The sequence below is a fragment of the Odocoileus virginianus genome, chromosome 32 (genome assembly GCF_023699985.2).
Source record: "Odocoileus virginianus isolate 20LAN1187 ecotype Illinois chromosome 32, Ovbor_1.2, whole genome shotgun sequence".
Classification (NCBI taxonomy): Eukaryota; Metazoa; Chordata; class Mammalia; order Artiodactyla; family Cervidae; genus Odocoileus; species Odocoileus virginianus.
This window is the reverse complement of record NC_069705.1, coordinates 18,716,801-18,738,698: the sequence shown is the minus strand read 5'-3', so window position 1 is coordinate 18,738,698 and position 21,898 is coordinate 18,716,801. Positions and strand designations below refer to the sequence as shown.

Sequence of the window (21,898 nt, the reverse complement as noted above, 5' to 3'; positions counted from 1 at the left end):
CTGTCCCTGGGCATATGGACTTATTCTCCCAATAGTGTACCTCTCCAATACAATACCTCTTATTCTCCAATAGGAGTACCTCTGGGGAAGAGCTTGAGAAATAACTGACTTTTGTGGCTGACAGCCTACTGAAGGACTGAGTAATTCAGTTATGGATTTTTATAGCTTCAGAGAGGCAGTATTCTGATACCTCAAGTAAACATATACTGGATAATTGCTTATTGGCTAAAGGGAAAGGAATGAAGTCTCTCTGAATGCTCAACTAAGAGCATAATTTCACATTGATTTAAAGGCTTATGTTTCATATTCCCTATGTATTTAGGAGGAATTTCAGTCATCTCCATAATGTGAAAATGTATGTTTTGAGACAGCAGTGTTTTAAATAGTCGGCAGGTGCTATTCAATTCAGAAATCTGCTTTTACACAGAAGTTTATTTTATTCACTGGTTTTTCTTTATTTTATAGCACTGCGCTGTGGCCTCGCTGCATCCCAAACGCAAACAAGTGACAGAATTGTTACTTCGAAAAGGAGCAAATGTTAATGAGAAAAATAAAGAGTAAGTGCAGCCGCAGAAGGCGTTGCTCTGTAGTTAAAGCCAGAATGCAATTCAAGTTCAGAGGTGACCTTTTCCTTCTCTCCTCTCCACAGTTTCATGACTCCCCTGCATGTTGCAGCAGAGAGAGCCCACAATGACGTCATGGAAGTTCTCCATAAACACGGAGCAAAGGTAAAAGGCACACACCTGAAATAAGGTGCCAGTCTTGGCACTGAGCAGCTAGCTGCACTTAAAGATTATTCCTCTCCTCTCTGATTCTCCTGAAGAAACTAATCTTATAAAGATGACTGTTAGCATGTATTTGAATCTGTTGATTCTCCTTTAAAGCTGATTTAAATCTGGTTGCTAATAGAGATAATTACTGGTGTTTTATGTTGTACTTTACTGTCATTCTTCTCTAAAGCAAAAGTGTGGTTAGGGTCTTATCATTTGAAATGCATTTCAGCTATACATTATTTTACCTTAATACTGGAATTGATACATTTTGGTAGTCAACATCAGTGATGGCTTATCAGAAAATAATTTATGTAAATTATGGGCAAAATATTGCTACTTATTTTAAAGAATATTTGTTCCTTCAAACCAGTAATGATAACCATTTTTGCACATAACCTCAATATAAAGAAATAAAATTTTAATCATTTTTACTGGCATTGTCTGAGTGACATTATCTGCAACTCCATAACTCCCATAAACTGCTTTAGGAAATTTTGCTTGAACGAAGCAAGCTGGTTGTTTTTCAGAGGCACTTGAACGTGAAAATTTTTAAATCCTCAACAGTGTTTTTTTTTTTTTAACAGCTCGGCTTTTTATTGAATGTGTTACTAAAGAGGTTTAGTCAAAAAGACCAAAGCCCATGTCATCATCATACTCTCCAGATTCTTCTCTTTGCTTCTACTTTCCTCTCCTCAGCTGGGGCAGCAGTGGTGGATGAGGCAGAACCTCCTGCTGGTCCAGCACAAGCTGCCAGAGCAGGTCCACCAGCCCCCACATTGCAGATGAGGCTCCTGATGTTGACACTGGCCAAAGCCTTTGCAAACAAACCTGGCCAGAAAAGCTCAACATTTACACCAGCTGCTTTAATGAGGACGTTGATCTTATCCTGTGACCATCACCTCATCGTCGTGCAGAATGAAGGCAGAGTAGATGCAAGCGAGCTCCGAGACAGAGGCCATGGTGCGGGTGAGTGCTCGGTGGGGCTGCTGGCTCGGTGCCAGTCTCCAGATGAAGTGAGGGCCTCACCCCAAAATGGCCTTGGATTCTCGGAAGGACCAAGCACCTTAGCAGCAGCTGAGGAAAGAAAGCAAGAATGTATATTTTAAAGCAGGAGTCCCCAAAGTGGGATACAGACACTCTATGGAACATACAAGAAGGAGCCACTGGGTAGAGGGGGAAAATACTAGAATTTTTATTTATTGAAAGAGTAATTTGTTAAGAACTAGTAATTTATTAAGAACAGAGAAATTAAGATATACTACTGTTTCATACACAGATTGATACTGCCATCAATCTGTGTGTGTGTGTGTGTGTGTGTGTATGTGTGTGTGTGTGTGTGGTGGGGGGATTGACAGTGATACACTCACTTGTCTGCTCACATCCAGCACAATGTGACATGTTGCACTTTACATGAGTAGATTTATGGGTATTATTCTAAACGGTAGCATCTTGATAAATACCATTGTTGAAAATCAGAGGAAACAACCATGACAATCTTATAAAAAGGTTTATCTGGCTGTTTCATAAATGAGGATATTTCAGGAATTGATATACTTGGTTGTTGTGCTTTTTTTTTTTTTTAAGGAAAGTGAGTTCAAAATTTGCTTATATTTCTATGGTGACAAATGATTATTACTTGTATGTAGGTACATATTTTTAAAAAGAAACAATCAGAACCTTAAAGATCAAAGTTACATATTTTAGAGAAATGAATGAGAAAGTAACTGCTTTTTAAAAGGAACTTTTAACAAATGAAGAGGCCATTTTAAAGTTTTTTTTTTTGTTAGGTAGTTTTTGAACCTATTAATGACATTTTAATGTAGTACCTTATGATAAGTTTGCAAGAATCAAGAAAAATGCAATTTTACTAGCAGAATTCAATTAAAGCCTTAGCATAATTAGTAAATTACATTAAAAATAGGCATTGTGATTTAGAAGACTTCGCTAACAATGCTCTTTTTCCAGTTGCACCACATATCTATGGGAAATCTAGCTGTAGGCCCAATTATTGAAAATGAATCTAGAATCACACCCTCAAATCTACATCACAGTTTTTATAAGATTTTTTAAAAGTCTTTTAATTGAGCCAAATGACATTTTGTATGAATGATAATTTTTTTTTAATATTTTATTGTTTCATCTGCTTCCTATCCTTTGTAATTTCTCCTTTTATATAAGTTTTATAATATTCATTATGCATTAGTTTAGCACTGCTTGGTTATGATTTACAGATGAACATAAATGAATATTGAGAGGGTTCTCAAAATACATTTTTACTCCTGAAGTGCATGATCCAAAAATTAGTATATCCTTGCTTTAAAAGGACCATTGATGTTTTTAATTAAAGAGGCAGGATGAACTGGAATGAAAGGAGCAGAGTTCTACAAATTTATTACCTATTTTGAGGGTACAGCCACTGTGTTGTTACATAAATAATGTCTTGTTGCTCTATCAAGCAGAAAATAATAAGCTAAGTGGGCTTTCTGCTACTGTTAAGAGCATTGTATGTTTATCATTGACCTATTTTAAAAAATATCTTATGGCATTCATAATGTTCTTGAACAACCATGAATAATGCCCTTCATTTTGGGAAAGTATCTATTTGTTGTCTCCCATGAGTCATTTTATTTCATGAAGATTCAGTGAGAAATAACATTATTTTATATAACCTATCCTAGTCAGCATTACTCTAGGCCTGTGGCTCTAAATCTTTTTCTGCCCTTCATGTTCACAGTACATTCTCATCAATAACGTCGCAATTCATCAGTCAGGCATGTGTATAATTTTAAACGCCCTGCCAGTGTTGTAGAATGACTTTTAGACTAGTATATCTTCCCTAGTCCTCCCACTACAGTTCAACAAAATTAAGAACTCCTGCTACTAAGCACCTTAAATGGAAAAAAAAATTAAGCAGGGTTGTGAACCCACAGACACCAATTTCCACTCTCCCATTCATTCATTCCCTGATTCCAAGGCAGACTGCTGCCCCTTAAGGTTGTGTATCTGGTGACTAGCATTAGTAAACGCTCACTGTAAAAACCCAGTTTAGCTACTGATGGGCCCTAATGTTTGCCTGCCTGGTGTTCTTTCTGGGGAACTTGTAGTTTCAGTTTGATTTTTGAACAACTCATTGTTTCCATTTGATCTAAAAGCACCTTCCCAACAAGCTGCCCTACCCTTGAATTATGATTCAGCTCTCTTACGCTGCTTCTACCCTTCTGCTGCCTTCACCTCCTCACCATGAACCTAGTTCTTAAGCTAAGACTAGTAAATCAGAAACGGCAGAGAATTTGGTAGGGAGATCTAATGCCATTAACTAATTTGTTACTTAAATAGAACTTGGTAATATAAGCCAAAACATTTTTTTGAGTGAAGCTTGGTGATTCAAAGTTTAGGTTCATTGTGCATGTTAAATTAAGCATATTGTATACATAACATAAGCAGGTATACTTTTCCGTTTGGAATCTTCCACTTTCTAGTATTATGACCTTGGACTTAATTTTCCTGAACCTCAGTTGACTCAATAGTGATATATGGGTATTAATACCTCCCCTACAAGGGTGACTATTGTTGTTTTGTTTTGGTAAAAATTAAATGAGCTTTTATATATATATGCAAACAAACCATACTTTCTTTAATTAGTAGTAAGTATGAGTGTTGTAATTTTTTCCATATTTGTCTTTCTAAACTTATATATGTATTTCCCCTCATTATCTAAATTTTATATAAGACATATGTGTATAATCACCTTCTAATTTGTTTTGATCCACTAGTTCACCATTGAGATGTAAAATTATAACGATAGTGTGCTGGATACTGTGAGAAATACCAGTTTGGAAGTTAATGCAGTTACCAAACTTGAAGCTAATCGTGAATCAGTTTAGTGGCATCAGTAGTGAAGAAGGAAGAGAATGATGAAAGCCATTTGTGAAATACTAAGCTGTATTACTTGGAAGTGAATTGGGTGCTTGAATAGACTTAGGAAATGGTGGTACAATTAAGGAAGTAAGAAAACTATGTGTTGGCAATGATTTTTGTACTTGGAGTTAAGATGATAGGAGGAATAGAAGGACATTAAATAAAACTAGTAGTTTGGAAACATAGCACTGGAGTATGATAGAGAGTTCAGGATTAGAAATATGTATTGGGAAGCCCTTGACATAATGATCACACACTGTGGGAATGAGGAAGGTTTCGGGTAGAGAATGTGGAGAGATGAACTGAGAGTCAGGGAAAGAACTTTTGACGGTTGCTCATCTTTGTGGAACAGTAGTGGGAAGAGGGGGTTTCCCAGGTGGCATAGTGATAAAGAATCCGCCTGCCACTGCAGGAGACAAAGAGATGCAGGTTTGATCCCTGCTCGGGAAGATCCCTGAAAAAGGAAATGGCAACCTACTGTGGTATTCTCTTCTAAAAAAATTGCGTGGACAGAGGAGCCTGGTGAGCTACAGTACATGGGATCACAAAGAGTTGGACAGGCCTGAGCATGCACACACACACACAGCTTTTTAAAGGAGGTATTCCAAAGGTATAGAAGTAGAAAATTGTATTAGTTAGGGTTTTGGCAATAAATACACACTCAAAGTGGGTAATCTGGGGAATACTTAATAAATTACACGCAAAGGTGTGTGCAGGGTTTAGGAAACCCACAGGAAGGAGGTAGTACCAGCAGCCTGTGGGAGCTGTCCCCGGGCCTGAAGGGGCGCAGAAAGGGGGAGGGAGCTAGAGAATACCACCTGACGGCATCTGTAGCTTTTGATAAAGGGTAGATCTCATTCACATTCCTCATTCCGCTCCTTCCCACCAGTCCCCTCCTCATGACCACCCACTGGCCAAGTACAACAAAAAGGTAAAGACAAAAAAGCCATTGCTGTCGTCTATACAAGTGATTTTCCCAGGACACGAAGCAGGGTCAAGGATGATATTATGGGTCCAGAAAGGCAAGCAGGCAGTATTCAGCAAAAGGACAGAAAACAAAGGACTAGTAAGGAAATGATGGTTATAAGAAAAGGGGTTATTAACCAACTTATTTGAGAAGTCCTCTTTTATAGGAGTAAACTTATGTATCTTAAAAAAATATTATATCTACCAGCTCCCTGCTTTACAAGATTACTGTGAACCGTAAATAAGAGAGACATAAACATTTTATTTTTCTTTCTTTATTATTGTTAATCTACTCTGACATTCCGCCTTCTATTGCTACTGCTTTGTCTGCTATCATTATTAAGTAGAGCCTAAGCCCCAGTTGCATATGGTATTGTTAGTACCTAGAAACAAAAGGCTTAATTCAGTTCTTTTTTTCATACTTGAAAGCACTACTGTTTTGTCATTAGTGAGCATCTGTTAAATGTGTGGAACATGAAATTTTTTTGATGTTCATGTCTTAATTTGACAGATTTATTTATACTATATGTAAAAAGAAATTGTGTCAATAGTAATTGGTGTTTAATGGTATTATTTCTCACATTGAGAGTGATCAAGAATCTTTGCTCTCTTTAGAGAAATGTGTTAGCTTATTATAAGGATTTTATTAATTCTCTTTCAGAGGTGGGTTGATAAGCAGATTCTGTCAGCCCAAAAGTGTTAAAGTGCTTTTATTTTTTTTTAAAGTGCTTTTAAAAATGTACATCCCAAGCAGCTTTTATAGTTCAAATAATATCTGAGGTTTGATCATATCAGAATAAAGTCCCAAGGGGCCAGTGTCTCAAAGACATTTTAGTTACCATTCAGTTAGATCGACTGAATATAGATTAGGCAGAAGTAGAAATCTGGCTTATTACTTCTGTGAGATAACCACAGAGTTAATCCCAAAGAAATGATCTGCGGGAGTTATAGCTAAAATTCACAAAAGACAGAACAATAAATTTGTAAATAACTGTTAGTTTCCTTAGCTGCCATTCTCTCTGTATATGTCTCTCTCTTTCTGAGATTGCACGAGTTTCTTTTCCCTGCCAGTCTTTGTTCATCTGCTTCATTCTTCTTTTTATAGACTGTATTTTTCTGTTGTACTTCTCTGTGGCCTGAATATGATCTTCACAGCCCTTACTTTATAAACGTTTGGCTTAGAAATATACCACCTGCAGCTGCCATCTCTCCCATGTCTGAGAGGTGAGAAAGGGAGCCACAAATGAGACTTCAGTTTGTCTAGCACAGCCATGGCATTGGCACCTCGAGTCTGATCAACCATGCTCTGCAACTTATTTCTCTGACAGTTTGGGCATGTGGGCAGTGTGAGTGCCCCTTGAAGAAAGCAAAGAAAATACTTACCATTAGAATATATCTCTTTTCAGAAAACCTGATTGCTTCTTTCAAAATAACATGTGGATGTTGAGGTTTACAAATGATAATACTCAAGTGTGGCTAGTAAACATTAATCTAGTTTCATGTTCCTCAGATTATATTAAAATTTAACTTCCTAGAAAAATTCTATACTTTGTGATGGATTCATAACACATTAAAGGATTAAAAACCTCTGAGAGTAAAATATTGATCACTGTAGCAGAACTCTCACTAAGAATTAAATTGGTAGTCATTTTGTTTACTTCATTCCTCATAGGAGATGCTTTGACCTGTGTACATCCTACCATGGATAACAGTGGCCTGTGATAATCTGTAAAAACTTAAATTATACTTTTACTGCAGGTAAAGTGAGTCAGTTATTTTCAGTATTGAACAATTCTGTCAACACAGGCATTTAACTTTTTTTTCCTCCAGATTTCTGGGGAAAGAAGAATACATGGTTTTTGGTTAGAGAATGTTTCAGTAGTCTCTGTTCATTATACAGAACAGTATATCGAAAACTGTATTCTTTATCATCAGAATTTACTAATTTGTCATTCTTTTGAGCCATCCGTTTACCAACCATTTTCAAACACCCAGTATACAAGGCATTGCACTTATTACTATGAGGTATATAGGAAGTTTGAATTTGATAAAGCTTCTTGTCTTAAGGCACTTAAAATCTAAAAATAGTCTCAACTAATACAGTCTACTTGAATATCTATTATCAGATTGGAAAGGACAGATAGATTGTTATTCAGAGGAGAGACCAATTACTTCTGGTAGTGGTGGCAGGCTGGGGAGAGAATGGGGAAATTTCATGAATAAAATAGAATTTTCACTAGGAATGTCCATTAGATCTATAGAAATAGTAGTAAATGTAGTTAGCATTTGCTCAGAATACATTTTAAATAATGACTCAATCAGGAAAGCAAAGGAGTTTGTTAGTCACAAGTTATGATTAGTTAGTTCAGTAGATAGAATAATAGGTAGGTAGTTCATGGGGAATTAAGGAAAATCTGAAAAGACATATTGGAGCAAGGTCTTAGTAGTCTCAATTGGACAGTTTTGGATTTGTTCTTACAATACTTGGAGAGCCATTGGAAATTTTTGAATAGGCAGATGGCACGAGCAAATCCTGCTTCAAGAAAATAAACTTCCTAGGGAACTACTTTCTCTTAGAAAACCAATTACAGAAATGTAGACTCAAGATGTATGTATGATAGTTGGCATAATCATTTATCAGTATTCAACAAAATTAAGACTTTTATTTAAAAAAGGATAGAGTTAATGTTCCTTTAAAAAAAAAAGTGGGTGTGTTAGTTGCTCTGTCATGTCCAACTCTTTGCAACCTCATGAACTGAGCCTGCCAGACTCTTCTTCCACAGACTTCTCCAGGCAAGAATGCTGAAGCGGGTTGCCATTCCCTTCTCCAGGGGCTCTTCCCAACCCAGAGATTGAACCCGAGCCTCCTGCATTGCAGGCAGATTCTTTTCCATCAGAGCCAGCAGGGAAGCCTAGTGTTTGTTAACTTCAAGCGAAAAAGTTTACAGTATGCCTGCCACCTGTTCCCTAGGTTGTAGTTTCTATCAGAACACAGACCTGTTTCAGATTCCTATCTTTGTCCCTCTATTGTGGATTTTATTTTTACTATTCTTTGCTTTTAATTTCAAAGTGCCCTGATTTGAACAGAAAAAAAAAAAATAGCAAAAGAGACCGTTTTCAACTCTCAGATTATTTGAAATCAGATTGGGACATCATCACATGTTCATAGTTAATGTAAAATTGTGTGAGTTCACATTCCTAAGTACAGAAATGTCACAGAATAATTCATGATGAATTACCACATGAGTGATGTGGACAAAGATAGCTTAAGCTTAGACAGGAGGTGAACTCAACTTCACAGTTAGCTGTTGAGACTAGGCTGTTCACACTGACTAGAATTTGGAGAGAGTCCCCTTACCATTTCCTTATCGTCTGCTTACTGGTTTCCAAAACAGTTTGGGGCACTTTTTAGTCATAATTTTATGTCCTATACATTTCCGGCCACATATCATTACAGTACTCAATCATTCTCTTTAGGAAAATCTTAAAAGCATAGTCTCTGCTTTTAAATAGCTTACAATATATTAAAACATATAATATCAGGCACAGAGTCTAGTACTGGTAAGTGCTTAGTAAATGTAGTTGCATCCCTTCCTTATACTAGTGAGTAGTGAGTGTTGCTCAGTATTTCACTCCGTGAGTGCATGCCCCAGAGTTTGTAAGAAATGGGAGAAGCGAATCTGCAGTTTTCTGTGTTGGACCCAGTTCCACCACACATATTTATAGAGATAACCACTTCTTACACACAGTGTGTTGTTAATGTTTAAAAATACTCTCTGTACTTCATCTGGTGTTTAGTTGATTTGCTCAGACACTGGAAGTGAAACTGATGTTGGATTTACTGAGAAACTATATCTGTCTCTACCACTGCATTAAGATATCTTCAAGGATAATCTTGACCAAAGGCAAATTTTACCTTTTGCAATGACTTTAGAAACTAACACCTCCAGAAAATAGGGCTTCAGTGTAACCTAATAACAGTGGAGCATAGCAAGCCTATCAGATTGTGATGAAAAAATATTGTAGAAGGGGAGATGATGTAAAAGTAAATGACAGATGGTCTTTAATGATATGTGGAGGGATTCAAGTTTTTGTGAAGGCATTAAAGAGTCCCTGAGTTTCAACTGAGGAGTAACTTGGTAAGATCTGTATTTTAGACTAGTATTTCTCAAACCATGTTCCCATGATTTGATGAACTGGATTGAGGATTTCCATCACTGTAATTAAATTGGTGTTTTATGCAAATTCCAGGAAAATGTTAGTGATTAGAATGTTCTCAGTTTTAAGTTTTTCTCCTGTGGTGAGAACGTAATAGAAATATTAATAGAAAAATTCAAGTTTAGTTTGACCACTTGTGTTTTCCATCAATACATGCTAATAATGACTGTGCTTTTATGTATAAATAGTCATTTTTCTGCTAGCAAATATGATATAATTAAATTTGTCAGTATTTCACGGTGAATTTTGTAAAACACTGTTAAGAATTTATTTGAACCCTTGCCTGAAGTGTCACGGCCTTACGTACAACAGTGAAAGACTGGAGACAGGAAGACCAATTGTCCTAAATCCTCTGTTATTCTTGTGTTTGGCGGGGGTACACAAGTGTTTTGAATAATCAGCCAGTATGTATTTGAGAACTTACCGTGTACCATTAATAGGAGCTTTCTAGACACAGAAAACCTATGCCATACAGTCCATATTTCAGTAACCTTAATTTTACTTGGTAAACAAACATTATCCCAGTGTTCTAATTTCTAAAATAGTGCTGAATTGACACAGGTGTTCAGAAAGGAAGTAATCATCAAGGTTTAAAGTAATCAAGGAAGACTTCTTAGAAAAGGTGAGACTTGCCATGGATCTCGTAATCCAGAAAGGCAGAACGAAGGGCTTCTCTGAGAGAAGCATTGTGTACAATGAATGTGGACTTTGGTCTGACTAGAGTAGTCTTTACTGGGGCATTCCAGAAAACAGGTTAGGACTAGTTAGTTTTGATCAAATTATAAACATGATCCCAAAGTTTAACATGTCTTAACAGTCTTAAAAGTAAACGTTCTTTCATTATGATTTTTCAAAGTTTTAAAAATGGAACTTCTGAATTTTCAAATCAAGTTTTTGGTTAAATGTGTCTGTAATGCAATTAGGTCATTCTATTATAATCATTTGCTAAAATTAGAAAAATTAATTACTTTATCTTTGCTTACTTACTTTGTTGTCTTTACATTCTGAGAACAAGTTTGGTAGAACCCATTCATCCAAAATGTGCATCTTGCTGTGGCAGGCAGCAAACCTCAGACAAGAGTCCCAGCCCTTGGGGACCTTACAGAGACCTCGAGTTGTCAAGGAGAGTGGCAAGGAATGGAGGATGGACAGGAAGACAGTCATTCAGGGAAGAGATGGGTATATTGTAATTTTCAATAAGATGATCAGAGGAGGGCAGCTAAGAAGATGGTATTTCTTTAGAATCAGTATGCAAGAGCTTGTGAATAGTTTATGAATAGTCTATTGTATTTTCATAAAAGTTGACAATTGATTTTTCTCAAGAATTTATTTACTAGGGTATAAAGGGGAACAAAACAGCTGCTCAGTCCCATGTGCCCCCTTCAATGATTTTTCAGATGAATGCACTGGACACCCTTGGTCAGACCGCTTTGCATAGAGCTGCCCTTGCTGGTCATCTGCAGACATGCCGCCTGCTGCTGAGTTATGGCTCTGATCCCTCTATCATCTCCTTACAAGGCTTTACAGCAGCACAAATGGGGAACGAGGCCGTGCAGCAGATTCTGAGTGGTAAGTTCACACAAACAGACCTTGCCCTCTGTTCTTCCTCTTCCAGGTCTGTCCACTGACACGCTGACTTTGTGCCCCTAGTTTTAAGGGGCTCTTTGGAATAATTTTCTTGGCCTGAAAATTTTTCCTGCCTTTCTTTGCTTACAGTTTAGCCTGTGGCCCTGCCCATCAACATTCTCCTTTTTGTAATTCTTAAACTTCAAACATTCCAAATTTTTCTCTTATACTTGTACTAAGAACCACTTAATAGTGAATTTTAGGTTAGTTTCTGCAAGTTGGAACTATAAATCAGGCAAACATATAGCTATTACATCAGAATTTCTCATAATATTATTGTAGTTTTTAGAGGTAATTGATAAAATGAGGAGGAAAGGGTTGAATAAATTAAGCAGATTGCTCCAGCAGTGCTTTTAAAATGTCTTCTAAATGAATACAGTTAGAATATATGGCTGCTAGTAAAAGATAAAATTAAATACTGAATCACAAAAGAAAATTTTTTTATTTTGATAATTCTTCTTAAAAATTGATTAGTAAGATAAAACATTATATGGGTCGTTAAATGCCTAATTCAGTATGTGCCAGAACTTTTTAATTTAAGTCTTCATATTTTTTATTGATCAGGAAGGATAATACAAATAATAGAATTTGGTGGTAAAGTCTTGCCCTTACAAAGGTTTTCTTAAATGAGAATTCTTTTTTTTTACTTAGAAGACAACATAACTTTTTAAACTAATATTTCTGCAAAAAAAATTGTATGTCTATATACCATATACTGGCCATACTTTTCAGTTGTACCTGTATTTACTAATCCAATTGCAGGTTGTCTGTAAGACTCCTGAAAGAACACATCAGTTATATAGAGTGTATGGTACATTATTGGGGTTCTGTTCTGGGCAATGTTTTAGAGGTTTATTTAACATCCCCTGTTAATGCCAGGTTTGAGAGCCACTCTGAGAAACCAGCACTTGATCCCACAAGCTTGTAGTTAGCAACAGTGTACAGTAGTAGAGTTTTAACTGTAAACTCTGACAGCCTTTATGGTAACATCTGTCTTTCCATTCACCAAATAATTTTCCCTCCTTTGCTACTCTGGGTCCTTAAAAACCAGCAGTAACCTTCCGTTGTCTTTTATGCAGAAAGTACACCTGTACGCACTTCTGATGTTGACTATCGACTCTTAGAAGCATCTAAAGCCGGAGACTTGGAAACTGTGAAGGTATGTCAATGCTTTCATGTCTTGGGTAGCTCTTTGAAACCTTCGCTTACCAATTCATTTTAAGCTTGTAAGAGAAACAACGCAAATCCAAACAATAAAAGGGATGAGCAGAGTGGACTCATAAGGAGAGATCTTTATGAAGAATTTCCTAGTATGTGCCTTTCATTAAGTCACTTTTTAGTCACTTTACTTCTGGTTATGTGAATGCTCTTTTTTATTTCTTCCCACTTTTTAAAATTAAAGTGTTATTTTGGACCACACTTATAAATTTGCAAGCTAGCGCAAGCCCAAGTAATAGTACAATAAAGTTTGAAACAGTGTTCTTGACCTTTTCCAAGAGGTTCTCACATTTGTCTAGGAAATCATCTTTATGATCCTGTAGTTGGGACGTATTTTTTGATTCTATAATTTATGTATTAATGTAGCCACAGACTCACTTGTCATGAAGATACAATCTGACCAAATGATGATGGCTCTTTAGGTTATAGAGTCTCTCCCTTATGCCCAGACTTCCTTCTGTTGTGTAAAAAAACTGTACCACCTGAAAAGTCCTGTGTTCACCCTACCAGCCCCTTCTCAGTATATCTATAGGTAACTTCCAGGTTCTGCGTTTTTGTTATAACAGCTCACTACAGTGGCAGGAGCAACAACCAGACTGTCAAATACCTGGAAAGCCCTTGACATCAGACCTTGTAGCCTAGAAAATGTGACTTTCTCTGCTTTTTTTTTTTTTTTTACCTTTTTTACCTTTCTTCTTTTCGTTACCTCTCTTCACATCACTTCCCTGAATTTGGGATGATTAAATAAGTAAGCAATGATTAAATAATTAAATAAGCAATGGCAGAAAGATTGCAAGATTAAAAATCAGGAAAATGGGGTTTGAGTTTTTATTCTACCCCTTACCACTCTAGGACATAGGATGTCACTTAACCTCTCTGAGCCTTGGTTTATTTATCTCTAAAATGGAGATGATGATTAACTTCTCAAGTAGAAAATAATTCTCTCACTGGAAAAAAAATGAAATTCTTTATAAATTATTACTCAGATATTTGTATTGTCATCCATCTGTCACCACCAATAATGCAGCCTCTCCAGCCTGACTTTGCTTCCACTGCTTTGTAAGCAGACAGAGTTGGGCTTGTGCTGAGATGATAATGTTCAAAAGGAAAATGAACAGGTGAAGGAGAGAAGATTTGGAGGACACAGCTGAAGGAGATAGAAGGCCAAAAACTAGTATGAGCAGAATCAGCTTGACTTTTAGACCTAAACAAACATCCCCTTGAAGATCAGTTAAAACATTGGTGACTGCTTGGCTCTGCTCTGATGGATCAAAGGGCCAAAGGGATGGCCCAGACAGAATGAATGTAATTTTTCCAGAGCTTTCTTGTTGCCACGTCAAAGCAGGCAAGAATTTTGGGTAGTTCTGCAGTCAGCCAAGGTTAATCTTATTTGAGCAAAGAGTGACTAAGAGCGTGCTGGTACAAGTAGACAGGCTCTCACCCGGAAGAAAGCGTTGTAACAATGAAAGGAAGGCACCATTTGATTAGGATTTTGGCCAGGAAATGTTGAAAAAGGTGAAATTGCTGTGCAAATATAAGAATATTTGTAGACACTGTAAAGCAAAACATCTTGCTGATTTTAAAACGTCACTTGTATTATCTAATCAAAGAAATATTCATTAGAAAATTACAACTTATCCAAGATGCCTGCAGTATTTTGGTGCAGGATCCTTAAATAAATACTAATGTTCTTTTTGTGTTTCTGTGTGTGTGTGTGTCAATAAAGCAACTTTGCAGCCCTCAGAATGTGAATTGCAGAGATTTAGAGGGCCGGCATTCCACGCCCTTACACTTCGCGGCAGGCTACAACCGTGTGTCTGTCGTGGAGTACCTCCTCCACCATGGTGCCGATGTCCATGCCAAAGACAAAGGGTATGTGTTAGAATGTCACTGTGTGGGATTCATTTTCTTGATACTTTTTTAAAAAAAAAATGAAAAAAAATTTTTTCATGATAGATTTTTTCCTCTTGTTAAAAAAGTAATGTGTGTGTGTTTTTTGTTGTTGTTGTTTTAAAACTTAAAGCATAATGCTTAGAACTTTGTTGTTGTATAGTAGCTAAGTCATGTCCAACTCTTTGCAACCCCATGGACCATAGCCCACCAGGCTCCTCTGTCCGTGGGATTTCTCAGGCAAAAATACTGGAGTGGGTTGCCATTTCCTTCTCCAAGGCATCTTCTCTGGCCCATGGATCAAACCCACATCTCCTGCATTCGCAGGCAGATATGTTTTTACTACTGAGCCACCTGGGAATCCCCCAAAATTAAAACTTTATGAAAATGTATAGAAGGTGAAAAGTCCTTCTCATTCCATTTCCTAGAGATGACAACATCAAAATTTTGTTGTGATTGTCTGGAGTTTTGAAGCACATGTACCAGTGGGTGTGCTGTTGAGGTGGGGCTTGCTTTTAACATAAATGAAGATGTCATCCCCCACAGTCTGCTTTACTGTTTGCCTTTTTTATAATAGCATATCTTGAATTTCTTTCCATATCAGTACTAAATAGTTCATTTCATCCTTTTAATGCCTATATATAGTATTTTATTGTATTACGTAAATATGTTTATATAGTTTATTGTTCATCCCTCCTTTTGTTATTAAAAATGTATAGTCTCCTCCAAAAAGAAGCCATCCACCCCAGAGTCATCCATATTAATAGAAACATAATTTCATTTTTACTAATTCAGGTATTCTCTATTTTTGTGTTAGCTTATGAAACTATTTCAATTTATTTAGACAGGGTTTAAAGCAGCCATGGAAGACATTTAGAAAAGCACGATGGAAGTTTTAACTGAAATGAGCTTCCATATCCTGAGTTAATTTCACATCATCTCAAAATATAAATAAGCACCTTCCTGTGCAGTTACATTGCTAAGAAATAAATTGCACAACTTAGACTTCAGTTGGGCTTCCTTGGTTGCCCAGACAGTAAAGAATCTGCCTGCAGTGCAAGAGACAGGGTTTGACCCCTGGGTCAAGAAGATCCCTGGAGAAGGGAATGGCAACTCACTCTAGTATTCTTGCCTGGAGAATTCCATGGACAGAAAAGGACTACAGTCCTTGGGATGACAAAGAGTCAGACCTGACTGAGCAGCTACCATTTTCACTTTCACTAGATTTCAGTTACCATTTTGCATTTATTTCTCTTTTAAAAGAATCATGTCAGACATGAATATTTAATATTGATCACTATCTCTTTCAAAGTATTATAGTTAGTTAGAGAGGAACCAACATTTGTTTCTATTGCCCCATTTTAGCACTTAGTATTTTTGATCTCAAAACATTAAAAACAAAAACAAGAAACCCGATCTCTAAGCAGAAAGGTACTGACTTGATACCTTGTGTCTGCTATGTACTAAGTGCAACTTAAACTTATCTTTTGAGGCACCCTCCTTTTTTATGGGTACATCTTTTTGTCCTTTTAGAAGGCCAGCTGCCTTGTAATCAGAACTTGAGAGTCGTCACAGAATAGTTTGCACATCTGACTAGAGTTCTTGGTTGATGTCATTATTTTCATTACTGAATACTGACTCTATCTTCAAGATCAGAGAATTATTTTTCTTAAGGGAGTGTTCAGTAATAGTCAAATGCCATAGAGAATTATTTTGTTATATATATCATTTTAACATGCAGGTTTATTGTATGTCTTTAAAATAATTTTCTTTGGTTTAGTGGCTTGGTGCCCCTTCATAATGCTTGTTCATACGGACACTACGAAGTAGCTGAGCTCTTGGTAAGACATGGGGCTTCTGTCAATGTGGCGGACTTATGGAAATTTACCCCTCTACATGAAGCAGCAGCTAAAGGAAAATATGAAATCTGCAAGCTCCTTTTAAAAGTATGTACTTTTAAAAATTATAAAATACAAGGTAATTATATTTATTATTTGGTTAGGATGTAAAGTGACATCAAGGTAAATTATTCTGTAATGCAGTGCAGTAAGTGCTGTAGAGACTGCTTCCGTTTTCTGTTCTAGAGGGATGTTAAGTGTGATATCATGATACTTTTGTAGCTTTGAGTAGTGGCTGAAGTGCCTTTCTGAACTGATTTGATTATGTTGAGTTCATCACAATTCAACAAGGTAGGTTTTGGAAAGAGTTGAATTAGCTTGCATTACTTATCTGTGACTGACAGAATGTGACTTATCTGTGACTGACAGAATGTGAAGACATTTATATAAGAAGAAATGTGTTTTTCCATCAGGTTTGATTTTTTTTTCTTGCTAGCTATTTTTATTATTGTTAACAAACTCATCTCTAACTATTAAGCATTAATTAAACATTAAAAGATATAAAATTAAAAGATATGAAAAATGACTGGACATGTATTTATATCATTTCCTCTCTCTTTTTTTTAAACTAGAGAGAAACTTGTCTTAGTTAAATATAAAATTCTTCTCCTACCACTTTTATGGGATCAGATATGTTCATATGAGTTTTAAGAATAACACTGTATTTGATACTTATTTTTATTGCCACTGGTTAAGTAAGAAATAACTTCTAGGTCACTGTGAATTCACTGTCTAGGTTGGTTATTCCAGATTTCCCCAGTGGGCCAATAACATCTGTGTCAGGCCTGTAAATAAAGATTCTTGACTTTTATTTACTTTATTTCATAAGTATAAATGATTAAACTTTTTAAATCAAGTTAATTGTTAATATATTTCTACCTAATTTCACCATAGGTGCTCAGACTTAAAACAGAAATATTTTTGAATTACCAAACTTTCTTTTTACTGATTCCGTTTGGAATTGAGTATTAATACTTTTTCCACCTGTGTCTTCCTCTTCTCATTTCATCAGCACTGAATATCTTTATATATTAATAATTAAGATTTGATTAACATTAATATCCAGGTCATCATTAAAAGAAAAAGCGGTTTCCAAAGACAGCATAGAGTCTGAGACAGTATATGCTACAAAAGTAAAAGACACTTGTTCTCACCATCACAGGTGATCCTGAGGCATGGGGCTTTGATATGTTGCTAAGTAGGAAATTTGCAAGAAAACCAAATATTGCTCTGTTTTTCACAATGCACATAGAATAGGTATTTTTCTTTGGAGGAGCGAAAGGGGAGGTTAAAAATAAAGAAACAAAACATTACAAAGATGCTACAGAAAACACAAAGACCATTTGGTTATTTTGTAGCATGGAGCAGATCCCACTAAAAAGAACAGAGACGGAAATACACCTTTAGATTTGGTAAAAGAAGGAGACACAGATATTCAGGACTTGCTGAGAGGAGATGCTGCTTTGTTGGATGCTGCCAAGAAGGGCTGCCTGGCAAGAGTGCAAAAGCTCTGTACCCCAGAGAACATCAACTGCAGAGACACCCAGGGCAGAAACTCAACCCCTCTGCACCTGGCAGGTAAGCATCACCAGCACTTTCGCTATCCGTTCCAAGGCTCATGTCCTTTCTTGGATACAGTGCATCAGAAGAGGAAAGAAATGCTGATCAGGAAGAGTGCTGCTACTCAGTAAAATGCTTCACTGACATCATTTTACATAATTTTTATTATAAATCTTATAAATTTTTTTATTCTTAATCATTCTTAACTAGTTTTTAAAGCAAAAAGTATTAAAAAGCCAGTATTTTCTGGTCATTATCATTTATATACATTTTTTTTTTCTTTTAAACTGACGTGTTTGCCTTTTTTTCATTCTAACAGCAGGCTACAATAACCTGGAAGTAGCAGAGTATCTTCTAGAGCATGGAGCAGATGTTAATGCCCAAGACAAAGGTGGTTTAATACCTCTTCACAATGCGGCATCCTATGGGGTGAGCATGCTAAAGTCCAGAAAAGTTCACTGATACTTACTACTTTGTTAAATACATACCATGCATGAAGTAACCAACAGATACCTAACCCACAGCATAATTTAGTACAATTTTAATCTTACTATTCAAAGTGTTTCTAGCCTTCTCAGTTAGATTTAACTGTCTTTTGCCCAAAGACCATATTTTTTCAGCTTTTTGGACTCTTCACATTATGTAGTAAAATAATAGGTATTTAATGACTGCTCAGCTAATATTTATTGATACAGATAATAAATCTTAACGGTACCTTATGTAGATTTTATAAACTCTAAAAGCCAGCAGGTTACTCTATAAGCATGGAAATTATGCTTGCTTATGTTTATCATCAGCATCTTAGAAATATTCAAGTAAATGGTTGAGTGATTGCTAAATATGGTTTCTTACAGTTCAAATGACTAGCTGAAACCCCACCGTGAAAGTCGAAATTTATTCTTTCAAAGCCCTGTAACTGTAATCATCAGCTGAAAGAGAGAAAGGGATGTATTCCAACCTTGATACTTGTTGGACCGCCTGCCTGGAAGTCACCAGGGCCCACTCTGGGTCTGATGATTCACGCAGGAAGAATATGAATGCTTCTGTGCTTTCTGCTGAGCCACTTAATCCCTGTTTGACTGTAAAAGTGCCCAGATGCCAGGATGTACATACCAGGGGTTCTTATAAATGGAGTCATTATTGGTGAGGACAGTTTCTAAATTTGAAGAAACCTGACAGACTATAAGTAAAAAGTAATCACATGACTTTTTTATTCTTTTACTCTCTCCTTCCTTGCCCTTTATGATGAGCATATCCACATCTCCTCATGCCCCCTCTTAGTGACCAGTATTTCAGGGAGATGACATGTCCTGAGTTGAAACACTCTTCAGGAAAGCAACAAACCAGTTTCAGGTTGGACAGATAGGAAAGAAAATATTACTTCCGAGTGTGTGTTTGACCAACTCAAAATCAGTATTAAATAGACACAAATTAATTGACTTCGGTAGTGGACAATGACTGGTATCCTGGGAATAAAATAGTTTTGTGAGAGAGCTGAAATGACATAAAGTTACTTAAGCTCTTATTTATTGTTCATTATTCTTTGATACATATTTTACCTTTTTCTTCTGAGAGGTCAGTCAGCTCTCTGTGTATCTTTGGGCCTTTTTATATAGAAAGAACTTACCACTTCAGTTTTTCCAAATGGAGAAACAAACACATAGTTTAAGAAGTTTGAATAAAAGTTGAAGGTTTAATGAAAATATATATTAATGGTAATGTGCTTTATCCTGCTTAGTGTTTTTATATTATAATGCCTTATATTATTTTTAATATACATTTATACACTACCATTAATATTTTTGCTCTTCAGTAGATATAAGGCATTGATATTTATTTACCACACAGCATGTAATTTTGTATTCTTTCATAAGAGTAAATCAATTTACTGAGTTTTCTTTCTCAACTTTTTCATTTTTTAGTGCTTTCTCTAAAATGTATAATATGACGTTAGGGGAATTGCATGACACTATTGTAAAATTAAATTGCTCTAACTGGAGCCCAAGCACGTTTCTCTTTTCCTTGCTTCTCAACTTGCTAAAATTAAATTAGGGCCCTTGCAGTGTTTTTATGTCACATTTGTCATTTAAAGCATTTTGTGTTGCAGCTGAATTTTGAAACCATATTACATTGACTCCTGGAAACATTCCAGCAGAGTTCAGTTCCTTTTCTAGACCTTCCAGTTCAATACTTTGCTCAGTCCCGTTCTATAGGACCAAGCTGTAGCTGTTTATTGCATTCATCAGCCTTAAATTTCAGTTATAATTTTTTCCCAGTGATGTGGCTATTTAAAAGACTTAAGAGTTGTGTTTTTAAGACTAAAAAACACTATATTTTTTAGTGTTATAGTGTATGGTACTATACAAGTACCATATTACATGTATAGTAATATGCTTCCTGTTTTTGCATTTTCAGATGTTTGTCAGCAAATTTAACAAGCATGTAGTTGGTTTCTCCAAGCATGAACTACAGATTTTATATAAAGAAAGTTTAATAATATATACTGTATATATAATTAATTTTATCCTCACACACATAATTTTCCTTGGACTGCCTTAATTTTGGAGACCTATACGAATTCACCTACCTGATTATATTATTCCATCAATACAAATGTGTGTGTTAGTTGCTCAGTCATGTCTGACTCTTTGCAACCCCATGGACTGTAGCCCACCAGACTCTTCTGTCCATGGGGATTCTCCAGGCAAGAATACTGGAGTGGGTTGCCATGCCCTCCTCCAGGGGATCTTCCCAACTCAGGGATCAAACCCAGGTCCTCCTGCATTGCAGACAAATTCTTTACTGTCTGAGCCAGTAGAATAAAATTAATCACCAGGAACATAGTTTAAATACCCTGTAGCCATACTGGGAAGAAGCTTGAAATTACTCCATGCTTTTGGATTAATTGAATAAAAATAGCTATTCTTTTCAACATATATCCTTTGAATAAGGGAAATAAATTACTGTGGTTTAAGTGATTTTGATAGTACTATAGATGTCACCTCTTTCTATCTTTTGTGTTAGAATCAATTTCATAATTATGCCATATCATTCATAATCCCCAGAAGGTCCAAAACATGGTCTGTTTTCAGAAGCCCTGGTCTGATTATGCTCTGTTGCTGTTGTTTTTATATTGTCAGAGCAAGTATGGAAGCTTTCTTAGACGTTTCTGATTTGTATTTGCCTAATAAATTTTCTTCTGTTTTCTGAAATCACTTTTCCTAAAATTAGAAAATATTTGTATTGTATGAAAAAAATTTTAATACTTCCTCAGAAGAAGTACCTATTCCTTTTGAAGTGAGTGTCTTTAAGAGAGCAAAGAAAATATTTTAAGGAATTTTAAAGGAAAATTTGAAGAAGCCTGCCCTAAATCCCAATACTCCTGTCTCTACCTTCCTCATCTCTATCCATTCTCATGAAAGTCAGCCTCAGATAGGTATTCAGCAAATGTCTGATTGGTGGGCAAGTGCATTAGAGAGAATAAATGAATACATAAATGACCCTGCCATCTGTGCTCTGACCTTTTGTGTCAAACCATTTACAGAACACCATTACTTAGATATTTTACTTTAGAAACCACATACCTCGAGTGAACCTTCCTTAAAGTTTCCTTCCTACTTAAACTTCTGCTATTCGATTTCTGCTAATGCTTCCCTCTACCTTTTTGTAAATCTTCTAGACTACCTTATAAAAACAAAAGACAGTCATCTTTGAATTCTTTTTCCTCTCCCTCTGTAGTTAATTTGTCTTCCTAAAACCCATTTTTTTCTTCCAAATTTCTCACATTTAGCTCTTCCTTTGTGCTCTTCTCTAGCCATCGCAGCTCAGTCT

At 36.1% G+C, this 21,898-nt stretch overlaps 1 protein-coding gene and 1 pseudogene across 2 annotated transcripts in view; one reads left to right on the top strand and one right to left on the bottom strand.

The window, feature by feature from the left end:
* Positions 1 to 21,898, top strand: part of TNKS (tankyrase) — a 153,473-nt gene that overhangs the window by 104,649 nt on the left and 26,926 nt on the right. For both annotated transcript variants that reach the window (XM_070459944.1, XM_070459943.1), the window contains 8 exons: positions 466 to 557; positions 650 to 728; positions 11,273 to 11,444; positions 12,581 to 12,660; positions 14,446 to 14,591; positions 16,390 to 16,555; positions 17,866 to 18,085; positions 18,387 to 18,496. In XM_070459944.1, the coding sequence (XP_070316045.1) occupies positions 466 to 557; positions 650 to 728; positions 11,273 to 11,444; positions 12,581 to 12,660; positions 14,446 to 14,591; positions 16,390 to 16,555; positions 17,866 to 18,085; positions 18,387 to 18,496 (1,065 nt within the window). The remainder of the gene's footprint in view (positions 1 to 465; positions 558 to 649; positions 729 to 11,272; positions 11,445 to 12,580; positions 12,661 to 14,445; positions 14,592 to 16,389; positions 16,556 to 17,865; positions 18,086 to 18,386; positions 18,497 to 21,898) is intronic.
* Positions 1,346 to 1,750, bottom strand: LOC110143858 (large ribosomal subunit protein P1 pseudogene; annotated as a pseudogene).